Source organism: Carassius carassius, chromosome 7 (genome assembly GCF_963082965.1).
Source record: "Carassius carassius chromosome 7, fCarCar2.1, whole genome shotgun sequence".
NCBI classification, from domain to species: domain Eukaryota; kingdom Metazoa; phylum Chordata; class Actinopteri; order Cypriniformes; family Cyprinidae; genus Carassius; species Carassius carassius.
In genome coordinates this window covers 23,034,955-23,051,622 of record NC_081761.1, presented here as the reverse complement: position 1 = coordinate 23,051,622, position 16,668 = coordinate 23,034,955, and the positions used below count along the sequence as shown (strand labels likewise).

The 16,668-nt window shown below is 36.3% G+C and overlaps 1 protein-coding gene across 1 annotated transcript in view; it reads right to left on the bottom strand.

Moving 5' to 3' along the window:
- Positions 1-16,466, bottom strand: part of prkx (protein kinase X-linked) — a 33,270-nt gene extending 16,804 nt beyond the window's left edge. The window contains exons 1-2 of the mRNA XM_059554212.1: positions 15,714-16,466; positions 241-409 (exon numbers count right to left, since the gene is read on the bottom strand). Coding sequence (XP_059410195.1) covers positions 241-409; positions 15,714-15,876 — 332 coding nt within the window. The 5' untranslated portion in view covers positions 15,877-16,466. The remainder of the gene's footprint in view (positions 1-240; positions 410-15,713) is intronic.
- Positions 16,467-16,668: the final 202 nt, after the last annotated feature.

Genomic DNA, 16,668 nt, shown 5'->3' with positions numbered 1-16,668 from the left:
TACTAAAGATTAGTATCTATAATGAAGAAATAAATATATTTCAAGATAAATAGAAAACCAAAGTTGTACTAGAAAATCAAAACTGTAGAAGGTCAAACAACATTCGACATGGATATTTTTGGTCAAACAGCTGAAATGTTTAAACAGATCATAACCTACTGTATTTTTATGAGATAACTATAAACAGTGTTCTCATTTGTGTTGTAGCATATATGTTAAGGTTGCGTAGTGTTCACTTACAGTCTGACAAGAAACGGATGGTTCACCTCCGTCAGAACCTCTTTCTCATTATGCACGTGTTGCTCCTGTTTCAGACGAATTACATCTGGGATTTTCATCGCCTTCAGAGCAAAAAAACCTCTTGTCTTTTTATCCTTCGCCAGAAAAACCCTTCCAAAGGTTCCTGTACCTGAAACAATGTGGAATATTGACTTAAAGAGAACAGCTACAATGTAGAAATCAATGTTAAAATATTTCCTTCACCCACAGTGGACCCAAAATATATAAACACCTAAGCCATACTTAAAAATGGAAGTGAGTTCATCTTTGCTCAGTTTTTCTTTCCATTATCCAAAGGGAACCATCAAATCTATAAATTCTTTTGTGATGAACACTTTAACCCACTTCTTAAATATTATCTGAGAGAATAGAACCATGTTTGTGTTTGGTCTCTCCACAGAGATTTGTTGTCCACAGATGAATAGCACTCAGAGCTGGGAGAGTAAAACTCTCAAAGACGACCCGTCTCAAAGAAGTCTTTGATTTCTAGTGTACGGGGACATGGGTTTCAGTGGGTAATAGATCTTAGGTTACACACCTATGATCAATGGTGATAGGGAGAGCTCTCAAGCTGAGAGAGCAGGGCACCTTGAACCACCCACCAAATTACAGGCTACTCAGTCTCACCAGAGTGCAGTTACAAGCCTAAGAGGTCAATACCTACAGGAGCCAACTTGACAGGCTATTTGGACAATACAACCCATTATATGCTCTTAGACCTGAGCCTCACACTTAATGCTTAACTAATCCCTGATGATAAACCAAACAACTTTACAGCATCATGGGAATAAAAAGAACAGGCATGCCCAGAATACGTGAGGAGTTGGTGTACACTGCGGGTAGCACTCGGGTCAAGGGACGGAAAACCACTGTCTTGAATTAGTGGCAGTTATTTGGTTTTAAGGGCCATGAAGTAGATCAAGGAGCTGAGATACCACAGAGAGGCTTGTGTTTTATTTGTGTAACCTAGCTTTGGCTTGAGAAAGACTTTTTACCTGAGACAGAACAAACACGCATATATTCATGACATAAAAATAAATAAATAAATAATGTAATACAATTAAAATAATAGTTCAACATTCTGTCATATACTCAGTCATGTTGTTCCAAACATATATGAGTTTCTTTCTTAGGTTGAACAAAAAAGAAGATATTTTAAAGAACCAAAGGGAAGTTGGTCCCCATTAACTTCCATAGCAGGAAAATAAACACTATGGAAGTCAATGGGGACCTTTTGTTTGATTTCGAGCATTCTTCAACATGAGAAAGGTTTGGAACGACATGAGGGTGAGTAAAAAGACACATTTTTCATTTTTGTGTGAAAGTTTTTGATTTAGTCATTGATTTATTTGTGGCGGTCTGCCACAATATCAAAACTGACCGCCACAAATAGATTTTCCAAAAGGCTTTGACTTTGTTGAATAAACATGAGCAATGCAAGTTTCAAAATCAAAAACCGCCGCAGGTGTTTTTATATCACTGTATTCCAGAAGAAAAACCAACTTTTTTCAAAATGTTCATTCCATCTTGCATGTAATGCTTGATAAAGCAGCTGTTACCGGAGTGCCTCCTGCTGGCAGAAAAAAGAAATTTTAATATTTCTATTCTGGGGCGGGGGATTGCCGCCACAAATAGAGTGTAAGGCTGTGGGAAACACTGGATCCCTTTAAATGTCTCAAAACAATAGTCTTTCAGTTTGATCTTTGATAAAAATTGAAAACCATTTTCAAAAATGTTATTAATGAAAACCATTACCTAAAAAGACAATCCAGTACTGAGGCTCATGGCTCTTTTTCCATGTACAGTAAAAATTAAAGTGTAAATGCCATAAGACATAGTTCGATTTCAAGAAACAGAATTAGAAACAAAATGATTAATGACACCGAACTAAGCTCTGCTCTTTTTGTAATGGGGTAGTTTTAGATGACCTACATTTCCTCGTAGCTGCATTGTGATGAGTTATGAGCTACGATACTGGTGGAATAACTGACATGGAATGTTGGCATTTAACACGTTTACCTCACACAAGCAATCTTTGTTCAGAGACCACTGAGTTGACATGGTTACACACGCATGGAAGAAAACAAATGCCTTAGCTGTCAGAAGGGAGGGGACGCGACTGGTACATGTGAAGCAAGACACTTGATGACACATTATTAGATCATGTTTCCTGCCTGTTACAGGGAAGTCTTATTTAGCTAGCAACACATTCAAAACAACAAAGGAGATGTTATTGTGAACTTATAAGTGAAGAAATCAAAGTCACTATAGAAAACAAAAGTATGACAGTCACAATGCTTCACTCTTTCATCTTCTTATGGGACAGATGCATTCAATAGCTATGTTTACATGCACACAAATAAGCAGTTAGTAATTGGACTGAGGCCTCGATCGGATTGAAAAGCTTCATGTGAACGTCAATTGACCTGAATGAGTTATATCTGAACTGAAATTTTGATCGAATTGAAAGTGGTGGTTCAGACAAACCACTGCATTCTAGTTAAATATGGACAAACCCAGCATTTGGGTTGTTTTTAGCCAACAGTTGGGTTAAATGGCCTGGTTAAATTGGGTTAAACTGGCTAGTAAACCAACCGCTGGGTCAAAACAACCCAATCGCTGGGTTTGTCCATATTTTACCCATGCAGCGTTGGATTATATTTAACTGAGCATTTTTGTAGAATGCAGTTCATTTTATAAATTAAATGAAAATAAATAAAGACCATGGAACAATATTTATTATTAATTCTTCAGAGTCAAACATTTTAAATAAACATTTCAAACAGCCATTGGAAATATTTTTTACTTTCAAGAGCAAAAATCACTGCATGTAAAAAAAAATAAAAATCTACAAATCAACAAAAGATGTAAAAACTCCAATGCAACAGTAAATTTATAAGCAAGGACAGTGTTACTTAATAAATCAGTCTGCTTGTGGTGGACAGATGTTTGTTCCATCTTATTAAGTTAAAGAGATGGATTTATTGATTTATTTTATTGTGTACAGAACTACAGCTTGAAATTACATTTAAGGCCAGACTAAAATGCAAATCAGATTTAAAATAATAATAATAATAATATGGATAGACACTTTAACAATCTCTCAGAAATATAATTTTGTGCCATGATCAAATAAATTGTGAGCTACAGTTGAACTAGTCTCACGTAGCCAGATTCACACTGACAGCAGGAACCACTGCCACTTTGAATGGCCAAGAATGAATTAATTAAAGTCCCTATAATTTTTTTCACCTTTTAAGAACTGTCAGGTTTTCCGGTAGTGGGCGGAGCTAATACGAAAATGCCAATCTCATTGGCTGGTGCTTACCTATAATCGTCCCTATTTTTATTTCAGCAAATCTGTTCAAGCGAATGCACGCAACCTGATTAATATTCATGAATCCAGTAGCTCGCTAATACTTACTGCATTTTATAATGTGCTTATTAATAGAATTCGTATTATTATTATTATCTTATAAGTATTATTGTTTTTAGTTTTTTGCTTATTAACAGAAACACTGAATGACCAACAAAGCACCACTGCTAGTCCAGTTAAAATGTTCAGTTAAAATATCTATAGGTTCATACATGGTTACCAAGTTTTAATTCTAATGACTAAAGTTCTATTATTAAATAATACTTGATTATCATATTATAATGCTTCACTGACTGATGTTAAGAGTGTACTTTCATATATTTAAAAAGCAGTGTGATTTTAAAAATATATACAGTATGTGTTTATATAAACATATATATATATATATATATATATATATCAGTCTGGTGATGTACCAGCCAATGGCGATTCAATTGCCAAGGTGTACGTAAAGGGTTGGTAATGCACACTAAGTCCTATTTTGGGCATGAATAGAAAAATTAATGTTAAAGGTAATTTAAAGTAAACCTATGATAATCCATGTTTTTTTATAGAAATGTACAGAAGAAGTAACCGCATTTTACAATCTCAAATCACAATTTTAACCAGAGATTTTTGTCCCCTAAATTGTGCAGCCCTAAACCATATGCATGGGAATAACAGTTTACCTGAGCAGCCAACAACAACCATACATGTGCATCAACCAAGAAAAAGATATGATATGAATCATGTATTGAGAAAACATAAAATAAACATAAATAAATGTATTACATAGCAAAAAAGATTATGCATAACTAAAGTTGGAAATTTCCATCAAGGTCTATATTTTCGTTGTATAGGCTGTTCTGTTCACTGATACAGTGATAATGCAACTCTGAAACAATAATAAAACAAGGAATATGAGCTTTCCCTCAATTCATTTCTTTAAGAAATAAACCAAACATGGCTTTAGAGTAAATGCACTTTGTGGAAGTATTTAATAAAATACACTTCCTGTTGTAACTAAATAATGTGATAAACCCACCCCACAGCTTAGTGAATATTTTACATTCTCAGCATATTCATATGCATCTCATACAATGCAATCTTAGAGCATAGCCTTCATAGCTCAAAGTCTAAATTCTCTTCATTCACAGCTTGAGAGGTTGTTTGTTATTGATTTTAATCACAGTTCATGGGTAAGTAAGAAGCAGATTCAATTTATTTAAAATGATAATCACAAACATTTCCAAGTAATATCTCATTGCTCATAATATACTGAGAAAAATTACACTTTTGTTTTTGCTCCCATTTTTCATGAGCTGAACATGATCTAAGACTTTTTCAGTGTAAACAAAATGCCTATTTTTCTCAAATATTGTTCACAAATCGGTGTAAATCTGTGTTAGTGAGCACTTCTCCTTTGCCGAGATAATCCATCCACCTCACAGGTAGGGTTGGCTATCGATTGGGTTTTTTAAGATACCGGTGCCATTTCGATACTTTTAAAACGGTACCGGTGCCTAAACGGTGCCAGAACCAATACTTAGAGAGAAAAAAGCAAGCCACAAAAAAACTATGGATAACATTAGAGAACATTACAAAATATTTTAAATAAATCCATAGCTTTCACACACTCCTTGGATTCTCTCATTTCCCAAGCTTCCCTTACTCTAAGGCTAATAAATGTATTTCATGATCTGTGTCATTGTTTAATACAAAACCACACGTAATATTTTTACTGTATCTCTGTCAATCACTCTGATGTTTAGTTAAAATGAGTGCTGTCTGTCACTGTCTTTAATCAGTTCTGTGTATGACTGTATGGTCATTCTTTATAAAGTAGCAACAATGTTGTTTGTAAAGTACAGTACTGTGCAAAAGTCTTAGGCACATAAGTATTTTCACCGCAAACAAGGGTTTAAAACCAGTTATTTCTATATTTTGCTGTAGTGTGTCAGTAGAAAATATCATTTTACATTTCATTTTACATTTTAATAATCATCTACTGATATTTTTGAAAGCACAAGCAGATCTCTGTGTGGAGCACCGGCTGTTGTCAGACTGCTTGTTCATTCAAATATATCACTATATGATTATTAAAATTAATGGCAAAATGAATGTTTGTAAATGTAAACTGATATTTTCTACTGACACACCACAGCAAAAGATATAAATAACTGGCCGAACACCATTCTTTTGGGTGAAAATACTAATGTGCCTAAGACTTTTGCACAGTAGTGTATGTATAAAGTACATATAATTAGATTAAGTATATTTAAATAAGTATAATTAAAGTATGCGTTCATATGTGTTAAGGGCTAGATTTTCACTGGAGGAAACAGCTGTGGTGTGATGAGTGGTGAACAGAGCGAAAACTTTACAGTAGATGAGAAACTGATTGCTCCCCCATTACCTTTTGTAAACTGTATTTATGACAAGGAATTGCACAGATACAAATATTCTAAAAATCTATTGATAAACACACACCTTGTGTCCTCCCTCTGTTTGTCTTTGAGTCTGCTCACGCTGCTCCGCCGCGGTATGCGGATTGAAGAGCGCGCTGAAAGACGGGGAGGAGACTGACTCTGAGGCGATCGCGAATTTGAGTAGTTTATGAAGCTAAATGTCCGTGCGTCTTGTGTACATTTCGGAGAACCAGGACAAATATTTAAACTCACTGGGGTCTCGACCTGACTGCAGTTCGTCATCCTAACTGACTTGAGTGGGCAAATGCTCACATCCGATGGCATCTGGCACTTTGGATAGGTGTTCTCTTCATGAATGAATCCTGGTTTTCACTGTACAGGGCAGATGGCAGACAGTGTGTATGGCATCATGTGGGTGAGCGGTTAGCTGATGTCAACGTTGTGGATCAAGTGGCCCATGGTGGTGATGGGGTTATGGTATGGGCAGGCATATGTTATGGACAATGAACACAGGTGCATTTTATTGATGGCATTTTGAATGCACAGAGATACCGTGACAAGATCCTGAGGCCAATTGTTGTGGCATTCATCCACGACCATCACCTCATGTTGCAGCATGTTAATGCATGGTCCCATGTTGCAAGGATATGTACACAATTCCTGGAAGCTGAAAACATCCCAGTTCCTGCATTGCCAGCATACTCGCCGGACATGTCACCCAAGATGCATGTTTAAACAATTTTCATTAATTCTGAAGACTAAATTACAAATCGCAAGATGTAAAACGCTAAAGTTAGGCTAAATGAACTACTTCACAGTTGCATGATTAAAAAGCCACATTGCTAAGCTTCAGACAACTATTTTCTTTTTTTTATCTACAAGGAAGAAAGATTGGATTCAAATAGTTTGCATAGATCATAAATACAAAAAAAGCTGTAAAATGAGCAGATGATTAGGCATTTAGTAGGCTTTTGGTGTGTATGCATTTAGTCATCTGCTAGTAACCACATAAATGCTTTAAGGGGTCATGTGATGTGATTTTAAGTCAACCACACCCTCCTAAAACAGCTCATTCTAACACGCCCCCACATGTCTACTGTACGTCACGATGTGGGAAGATTTGCACAACGCCACCCAAATGTTCACGCAAAGAAAGGCGTAACTTTTATTCTTGCTGTTGCCACCGCCGCCATGTTGTGGAAACGCTGTATGTTTTCTTGTGAAAGTGAAACTAAGTTGTTTGGCCTTCTAAAAGAGGACACAACTAGAAATCAGTGGTTAAGTTGTATCTAAAACACTGTTCCAGAACAGTTCAACCCAAATATTCAGAGGTGTGCAGCACATTTTACGGAGGATAAGGACTGTTTCTTTAAAGAGTAGACTACAGTGCCGGTGTCTCTTTCTATAAAGTGGTGCAATTCCAACTTTGCAAGGATTTTTGCAGGTACATGTACATATTTAAAGAATTTGCCACTGACAATTCAAACGTGAGTTTTAAGCAGTGTAGAGCAGCACTTGTTGTTTGTCGTCTCTCCGATCACAAACGCAGATTGTGTTTACGCAGCGCCCTACACAACGCAACGCGTAAAAAGACAGTATAAGTCAATATAATCAGTAATTATGTCCCCACTGAATGCAACAAATGTCTTGTTTGTAATGGGATTTATTGTTTTTGTCTTGTTGCCACACGCTTGAGGAATTCTGCCAATCAACATACACCTCGCTTTTCAGACCGATGAGCTTTGTAAAAATCAACACGTTTTAAAAAGGAGGGCCACAGAGGACAACAATAATGTACAGTATGTGGAAACTTATGTGTTTTTTAAACCTTAAATTACATAAACACATTGCATTACACCAAATACACAAAATTATGTTCTTTTTAGCAACGTCATATGACCCCTTTAAGGAAAACAAAACACCACAATTGGGGTGTTAAACATGTATTTTATGTCAAAGAATTAGAATAAAATCCTCACACCTGATTATGGCAGAAACATTACTCGTACATTTACCCAATAAAGTTTATTTTATTTTATTAGAAGTGAATGTTGTACCTTTTCTTCAAAAAAAGAAGAACCTTTGAGTTTTGGTTGCACCTACTTTGAGCATCCTTTCTTTAACCTTTTTGAAATTTGACTGCTGGGCATCAGTGTACAAATTTCAATTAAACATTTTTTAATAACTTGATATTTTTTTCAACACGGTTCAAGCAACCAATATCCAACCAAATATCCATAATTCTATTTTACATATTTCCAGTTTTCTAAACCGTCAAATCTCTTGTTTAAGGTGGCAGATGGCACTATATCTAGATATGGGAACAGCCTTTACTTTTCAATTACCAACCTTAACCACTGTCAGACAATTACCATGACTACAACCTTATTTTGAATCATTAAAGAAATACTTTAATAGAGTCATTAATGGTATCATTAATGGATTAGTTAAAGTGTAGTATTAGGATGTATTTCTTAAAGTTGTACATAGAGTAGCTCCCCTTGGAGAGATGAGAAAGAATCAAACAAAAAGCCAGTCCTTAGATGAATTAAACAATAATTGATTTAATAAAAAGAAAATAAAGCAATGAAGCATTCTCTAAATATAAGAGGACAAAGGATCTAGATGATTTAGATTTTGAAATTTAGCACAGAAAAAGATAAAGGTAGCAAATTTTTAGGGTTAGATGCTGAAGGCATGATATACGTAATTTGATAGAAGTTTCAAATAATTAAAAAAAATTTCTTCATGTCTGTTGCTACAAGTTTAGCACAAAAACTACCAGTGAATAGGGTTGGGCCGATAGACGATGCCGTCATCCATCCCCATCGTGATCTCAACCCATACCCCCGTAATCCACCACATCCCAACTCCATGTTTGTAAAGGAAATTAAGTGTACTACGGAACCCCTAAAGGAAATAAATAGCTTATGAGATTGGAGGATAAAAAAAATAAAAAAATAATAAGAATTAAATACTTTCTCTCGCAATCATATCATTGGGTAGTTAATTATACTGTATATACATTGCAGCCATCAGGGAGACGCTACCAATATGCAGGGCTTTAAAACAGCTTTTGAATGAACACACTCATTTTAATTTCAGTTTAACTTGAAGCAGCAGTACCTACCTACCACACTTTTTACAAGATTAGATATTTGTCAGTGGTGCTCAGTATCTGCACATCATTCGCCAATGTCCTATCAGTAATCTCTCCTTACTCTGTGTACTGTATGTGGTAAGTGAACTTTCATGTACTGTACTGTAAGGTAATGTAAGCAAGCAGCTAACTTTAGTGGCTCCGTAGAACTCATTATTTGTTTTCCGTGCCTTTCTGTATACGGATTCACGCATCGGGCACACCCCCTAACCCCAGCCCCCGATGTCATCGCCAATCACAATGTTTCATTGTAGACATCATCTGATGTAAATTTGGTAGACATCGTCCAACCCTACCAGTAAATAAAGAAAACTGTGGGATTTATTTTTTTTTATTTTTTTTGTGGTTTTTATCAAAGAAAAGATGTGTTGCTAAATTATTTTTTTTATTTGGTAAACTTTTAGTGTAACATTTTCAGTTCACATTAAGGTCATTCTAGAGCAATTAAAGGTTTAAAGCAACTTGGTTCCATGAAATTCCAGTCATGGAGCTAGCAATATTGCACCTACTTTCACATAATCAATCTTTCATTGAAAAAAGGGACAGTAGTTTTAAAAAAAAAAGTGACGAGACTTAGAGCCAAGTATGGTGACCCATACTCCGAATTCGTTTTCTGCATTTAACCTTTACAAAGTGCACACCCAGAGCAGTGGGCAGCCATTTATGCTGCGGCGCCCGGGGAGCGGTTGTGGGTTCGGTGCCTTGCTCAGGGGCACCTAAGTTGTGGTATTGCTGGCCTGAGACTCGAACCCACTACCTTAGGGTTAGGAGTCATACTCTCTAACCACTAGGCCACGACTTCCCCAGTAGTACCAGATATGAAGATTATTCCATTATTTAAGAATGTAATCAGACAAGATCCAGTAAAAGTTCAAGCAGATGAATATTATGAGTATTTAAGTAAAAATAAATTAATTTATGAATTTCAGTCAGGTTTTAGAAGTCTTGTTCAACTGACACTTGCTTATTATATTTGACAGATTTAATTAGGAAGACGCTGATAAAGGAAACATGCGGAAAGGATCTGGTGGATCTGCAGAAAGTTTATGATACTGTTAAGTTAACCATTTAATATCATTAGATAAAGTAAGTGCTATGGGTTTTTCATGTACAGGAAAATCTTGGTTAGCTTTCTATCTAACAGGGAGAGTTCAGAAGATAGAAGTGGGAGGGAATTCCGAGGATGAAATTGTGAATAATGGGGTTCCTCAGGGTCTGCTATTATTTTTTATTATATATAAGCCTATAAGTGATATCCAGGCTGCACGTGAGGTAAATATGTTTTGATATGCTGATTATGCAGCTATGGAGATTGAAAAAATTCAGGAGAAATTAGAGCTTGTTGGGGTGAAGCAATATCTGAATGAAAATAAGATTTATTACATTTAGGTAAATCAGAATCCATTATTTTAGATTCAAATTATAAATTGCATAAGGCAAAGGATTTAGCTATTGAAAGTTCATAGTTATGTCCTAGCAAATAGAACATTGGTTAATTATCTAGGCTGTGTTTTGGATAATTTAAGAGGAGTAAATATTGTCACAAAAAATGTTTTCTTTTACTATAAAACACCACGATGGAAATAAGTCTTGTACTTTATTGTGTTATCCTTGGCAAAGAAGTGTAATCCAGATGTACTGTCTCTTTTTATGGCTAATAAAACTCAACTCAATCTTCTTGGTAAACTATTTCCTAAAACTGGTCTTTATAAAGGCTTTAATGTTTCTTTTAAAAAGCGAGTCTCAGTTAAGCACATTTTCAGAGTTTTACTAGGAAACCCTTGTTTTAGTAATAGTTTGCCATTCCATCTGACTTTATACTGCTGGGTAGGGATAACATTCACTAAGCTGCATTTAGCCTTGCTGTGATATCAAAAGCCTTAAAATTTTCCCTTAGTTAACAAAAGAACACTTGTGCCATATATTATCCACATTCATTCTCTCCTCTGCTCTGCCATGAATCAAATCCGAGCAAAACCCCCCAAAAAAGTGAGTTTTGACAATGATTTCTTCATTATTTTAATGACAATTTAACGATAAGAACATTCAGATAGGAGCTTAAATCATTTTTCATGGACAGTAAATCCCTACCATCCAACAAAAAGCTCTACAAATTGGATTATGTATGCTGGGCCTAATGCTATAGTATACACTTCAAATCCATTTTTATACAGGAGATCGCCCTTCAGAATGCTATGAGAAACATTTTCCCTTAGACCACAAAGCAATTTCCTTGTACATTGAATCACTGATATGACAAAGATGGTTGATTCTTGGAAATAGCACTTACATATCCAGTCAAAAAAATAAATAAAAATTCCTGTGAGGCTGCTCCGATAATTATGTGAGAATCAAGGATTTGTACAGTGTGTGGTGTAGCCCGAGTATGTATGATGACGAAGATACATCAATTATGCCCCTAGGCTTGCATTTCTGCAGAAGCATGTTAAATAAAGCACACTCTAAAAAAGACCCAACTCCCATTTTGTCTGAACTAAAAATGAACTAAAAATGTAGAAAATACAATATATACACATATATTTATGCCACAGTTATGTTAGAACGCATCTCATTCTTGTTTCTGAGGTGGTGCGTCGGTCTCATCATGGGGCGCACAGTCTGGAACGCTGTATGACTAAAGCCTCTGTTTGTACTTTCCGCGTCCACGAGTCCGCTATGGACCGTTAGGTAGGTGTGACGTAAAAATCATCATCGGAGAGTGTGCGTGGAGGCTCTGAGTGGACAGCCGCGTGCCTCACATTTTTTATGTCAGTAGGCTTCAAAAGCACAACTGCACATGCGCAGGCAGTGTGAAGAAGCCCACTGCTATTCAAACCTGTGCAATCCGCCAATAAAAGAATATAAAGACAGCCAGCATAGGCTTTCGTAAGTATAAATGGATAAGTCTGTGCTGTCCGTGTGCACGTCCGGATCGGACAATATAACACAGGCTTAATGCATCAGTTCAACTGAACTTTACTCCAATTATATGAACTTACCCGTTTTGAATACTTTATATTTAACCTGTTCGTTTATGTCCAATATTAGTGTTAAACTGTTGGACTTTAAATTAAATCTACTTTTGATTTTCACCGTTGACTGATTTTGCAGAATTTTGTATTTGTTTTCAATACAGTATTTTTATAATTAACATTAGTTTATTAGTATGTCTGAAAATATTTTATGTTTTTTTTTTTTTGATTATTGGTGATTCCATAGGCTCTCTCTCTCACGCACCTGTGGTGTTTAAAACACCAAATAGTTATGATATGACAAGAACAAAGAGTCTCTCTCTTGTTCCACCCATGCACGATAATATTGTGTATCATCGATCTCGTGGGCTGACGATATGACGATTTGAAAAATGACCATGTCGCCCAAATTATAAATTTATTTATTTATTTATATAACAATATAACTTCCCTTTGTAGAAGTGGTGTCTGGTTCGTGAACGAATCGTTTGATTTAACCGGTTCTTCTTAGTGTACCGGTTGAACCAGTTCACCAAATCTGACTAAATCGTTTGAATCGGTTCACGTCTCCAGTAATCATTAATCCACAAATTACTTAAGTTATTTACTTTTTTTACGTGGCTGACACTCCCTTTGAATCAAAATAAACCAATATCCCGGAGTAATTCATGTACATCTACACTGACTCAACTGCTGTGAAGAGAGAACTGATGCTGAACAGAGCTAAACTTTAAAAATTAGACTGATTAAATATGTATCTATTTATTTGTATTTTGTGTACACTTTAAAAGTGTATATTTAAGTTTACGTTGTGCATACTTAAAAGTTGAATCTGCTTGTCTCACATTTCTTTAGTTCTCTCACCTTCTGATTTTTTACAGTGTAAAACTAAAGCAAGAAAGGCTTCAATGCCACATACAGAGCCCGGTTAACCCTCACTGTTGCTAGCCTGCATTAGCTTGCGATAGGCTTCCAACAGGAATCCAGCATGACAGGCTTATTCTCGAAAAACTGAAACCTCCACACAGATGGAGTTTCAACATACTATTTACAGAGTAGAGTATGGAAGACAGTTTCTGCTTTGGAATAAAACAAATAAATGAAAAGGTAAATGTAAGGTGCGAGTTTAAAATATGACAAAGAGACAGTGTGACAATTTTGCAAATACTAGACAAAATATGTAATTACAAGAAATTTGTGAGAAACAGCGAGATTCAAAGTTGCAATTAACTCATTTTTATTTATTTTTTTACTCCGAGGCAAAAATGGGAGATGCACTGAAATGTTTCTATATATTTCAGCTGAACGAATTTACTGCTAATCTAGCATCAGCTTTGGTCACGTTGAAGTCCGTCCAGCTGTCTTTACAGTTGACATGTTTAACTGTTGTAACTGTTTTTCGACTGTGCCTGTGCAACTAAGTTTTGATGAGAGTAAAAAAGGAACAAGGGGAATCTTAACAAACTCTAGTCAAAATACAGTGTGACAACAATTAACACCAGAAAAACAAAAACAAAACATGCTGACACGTGCCAAATGCCTGTGTGCATGTTCACATTTTTTTTCCCAGACATGAACTGCTCTCCTCCTCACCCTGAGGCCCTTAAACAATGAGCTGTCCTTTCAGTTTTATACAGTCCAGCTAAAAGATTCAGATATCACCAAAACTACTCGAAACTTAAATAGGAGACTTTAAATAGAATGGCATGACTAATATTAGCAGTGGTCAAGATCTATGTGACATGACTGTCATCTATGGCTAAACATAAATGGTCAACCTAGTGCAGACTAGCATGATGCAGGATGTCCTCTTAGTCATGATGTTTGTTCTATGGCTTGAGTAATAATAATCTTGTCAGATTTGCCTGAAATGACGTGGTGCTAATGAGAACCAGGAAGCACTTGGTGCTCAGAAAGGAGGTAGCATGTTGTTGCCATGTATTTCTATATAAATAGAGCGGCTTGTTTAGAAATTGAGCATTCTATTAACAGATACAATTCAGCCACATGAGATTTACTCCTTGTCAGATGGGCCTTGTTCCATGTTTGCACGGAACATATGTATTTAAATAACTTTTCACTGCCAAATGTGTGAGCAGAAAAGAAGGTGTGTAATGAAACTAATTAAAATGTGTTCGAGGTGTGTGTGAACTAAGATAGTGAAGTCTTCAGGGGCGTAAGGAAGGGGAAGAACAAAAATACATGATATTGAGTTTTCTTATTGGCTTACGCTTTAAAGACAAGAAAAGAACCACCATACATTAGTAGTAGTAAATTGCAAGGGAAATTTGCCATTAGCAGTTCTGCACACTGATCTATTAAATGTAGACGAGAAAAACATTGTGGGTTGAAGAGGATCTCAGTGGCTGAGTGGGTGGACTTTCTCAGAAGCACGCCAAAAATAGTAATACTGTAAAATATTATTATAATTTAAAATAATTGTTTTCTAATTTGATATATGTTAAAATTTACTTTCAGCAGCCATCACTGCAGTCCTCCGTGTCACATGATCCTTCTGAAATTATTCTAATTTGATGATTTCCTGCTCAGAAACATTATTATCTGTGTTGATTACAGTAACATTTTGTGGAAACCACGATACAGGATTTTATGATTAATATAAAAGTTCACTGTCACCTTTTACTTCAGTGTGTTCTTAATAAAAGTTCTTTGCTTTATGTTTCAGTTAGGCTTTTTTTCTTCATTATGATATCATCACAATTGTTTAATGCTGATATTTGTGACCATGACCAAAAAAAAAAAAAACTATTTGAACCTGAATACAGAGCAGATGCAGATCATAAAAGAGCTGTATTGAAGACATAGTCATTGTGAATGAAAACTGTTCAATATGTTGTTCTGTTGTGTACCTGGGTGTTGAGCAGTCAAGCTGATGCAACTGTGAATATACATTTTTTTCCAAAGAAACGTCCTGGTGTTCTGAAAACTAGACCCTTCCTCACAGTTATTATCATTCGTGAAAAGTTAAATCCATTCACCTTTTCAAAATATATACGAAGGGAGACACTCCTGATACATTTCATAGTTTGCTCAGCAGTTTGTTCATTTTGTTTACCTTTATTTCCAAAGTTCCCCTCCTGAGCCTTACTTTCAAAATGCCAGTTTAAATCTTAGTTTCCATGAATGGCCTCAATTAAATATGAAGCAAGTGTAAGTGGGACTAAATTCTACTGGTAACAAGCAAACAAAGCATAACTTTGAACGATATTTAGGTTTTGCTCGGGTAAAGCAAGCATGCAGGTGTACTTGACAGCCCATTACTGCAGTCATCCCCAAGGGAATTCCCATGGGAACTGAATATCCTGCTATACAGCTCTAGCTTGTCTCTTTGTATAGTTGGGTAGTCTAATTAGTAAGTAAAAAAAAAAACCTTGAAAACATATACTAAAAAAGCCACTTGGTAGGTCAAACTGTACACAACAGAGAATATGAAAACGTTTTAGGAAATATTGGTTAACTGAAACGTGTTTTAATTTGATGCATAAGGGCTAACTTACCAACAGTGGCGATGGTGTCCAGGTCATCTAGTGTGTAGGTCCTGTTGGTGGTCAGGGAAGGGGCCCCTGCGGATACCGTGGGACTGCCTGCGTCGGTCCTGCCACTATCCCGACCAGAACTGCTTTCATTATTTAGTCCAGCTTTGCCTTTAGTTGCTGCCATCTTCTTCCGTGTGATTTTCTAACTCTAGCCACATTAATGGCCACTTCTAGATATCAAGTCCAGTATTTCCTCTTTTGGAAAACGCGTTATTGATGAAAATATACACATTGATCCGCTTCGATCAGGTTAACATATCCTTTGTTCGCACAAACCCGACTGTGACCCTCTGCTTTCCATCGCCTGGTAACGTTAGCCAGAAATTTATCAGAACAGTAAAGACTTGTAAACATGAAGTCATTCAAATTTTAAGCTATACGTGTCAATGGTGCTGTCATCTATTCTGTTACTTTATTACGGACGTCCCCTGTGCGACTAACGTTACTGTACGTTAACAAAGACAGGAGTGGACAGGATTCAAACTTCAGTCTTAGGAATCCAGGAGGTTATCCAGTCGAATTTGATCAGTAGCAAGGAAACGCATGGACGTTGGTTGATAGTCGCTTAATGTATATTGCCAGGTTTAAAACACTTTTCAATTATTTACTTCCCCTTTCCGTCCCCATCAAAGAATTCTGAATCCATTTCCCCTTCAAAACATCGCTCAGCGACAAGGAAGCAGAGAAACGCTTGAAAACTGACAGACAGCGGCGTCCACCAATCATATGCAGCGCGCTATCTGCAATGTCCAATCGAACATCTGAAAAGACGGAGCCTGCTCTGCCTGACAGCATGAGTGTACGTATTTTCCCTGCGGTCTGTAGCACATGTAGAAAGCGTAGACATCACCACGCCTTGGGTACTGGATACTATTTCGGGGGAGGAAGACACGTTGTAGCATGAGTCTTTCTGACC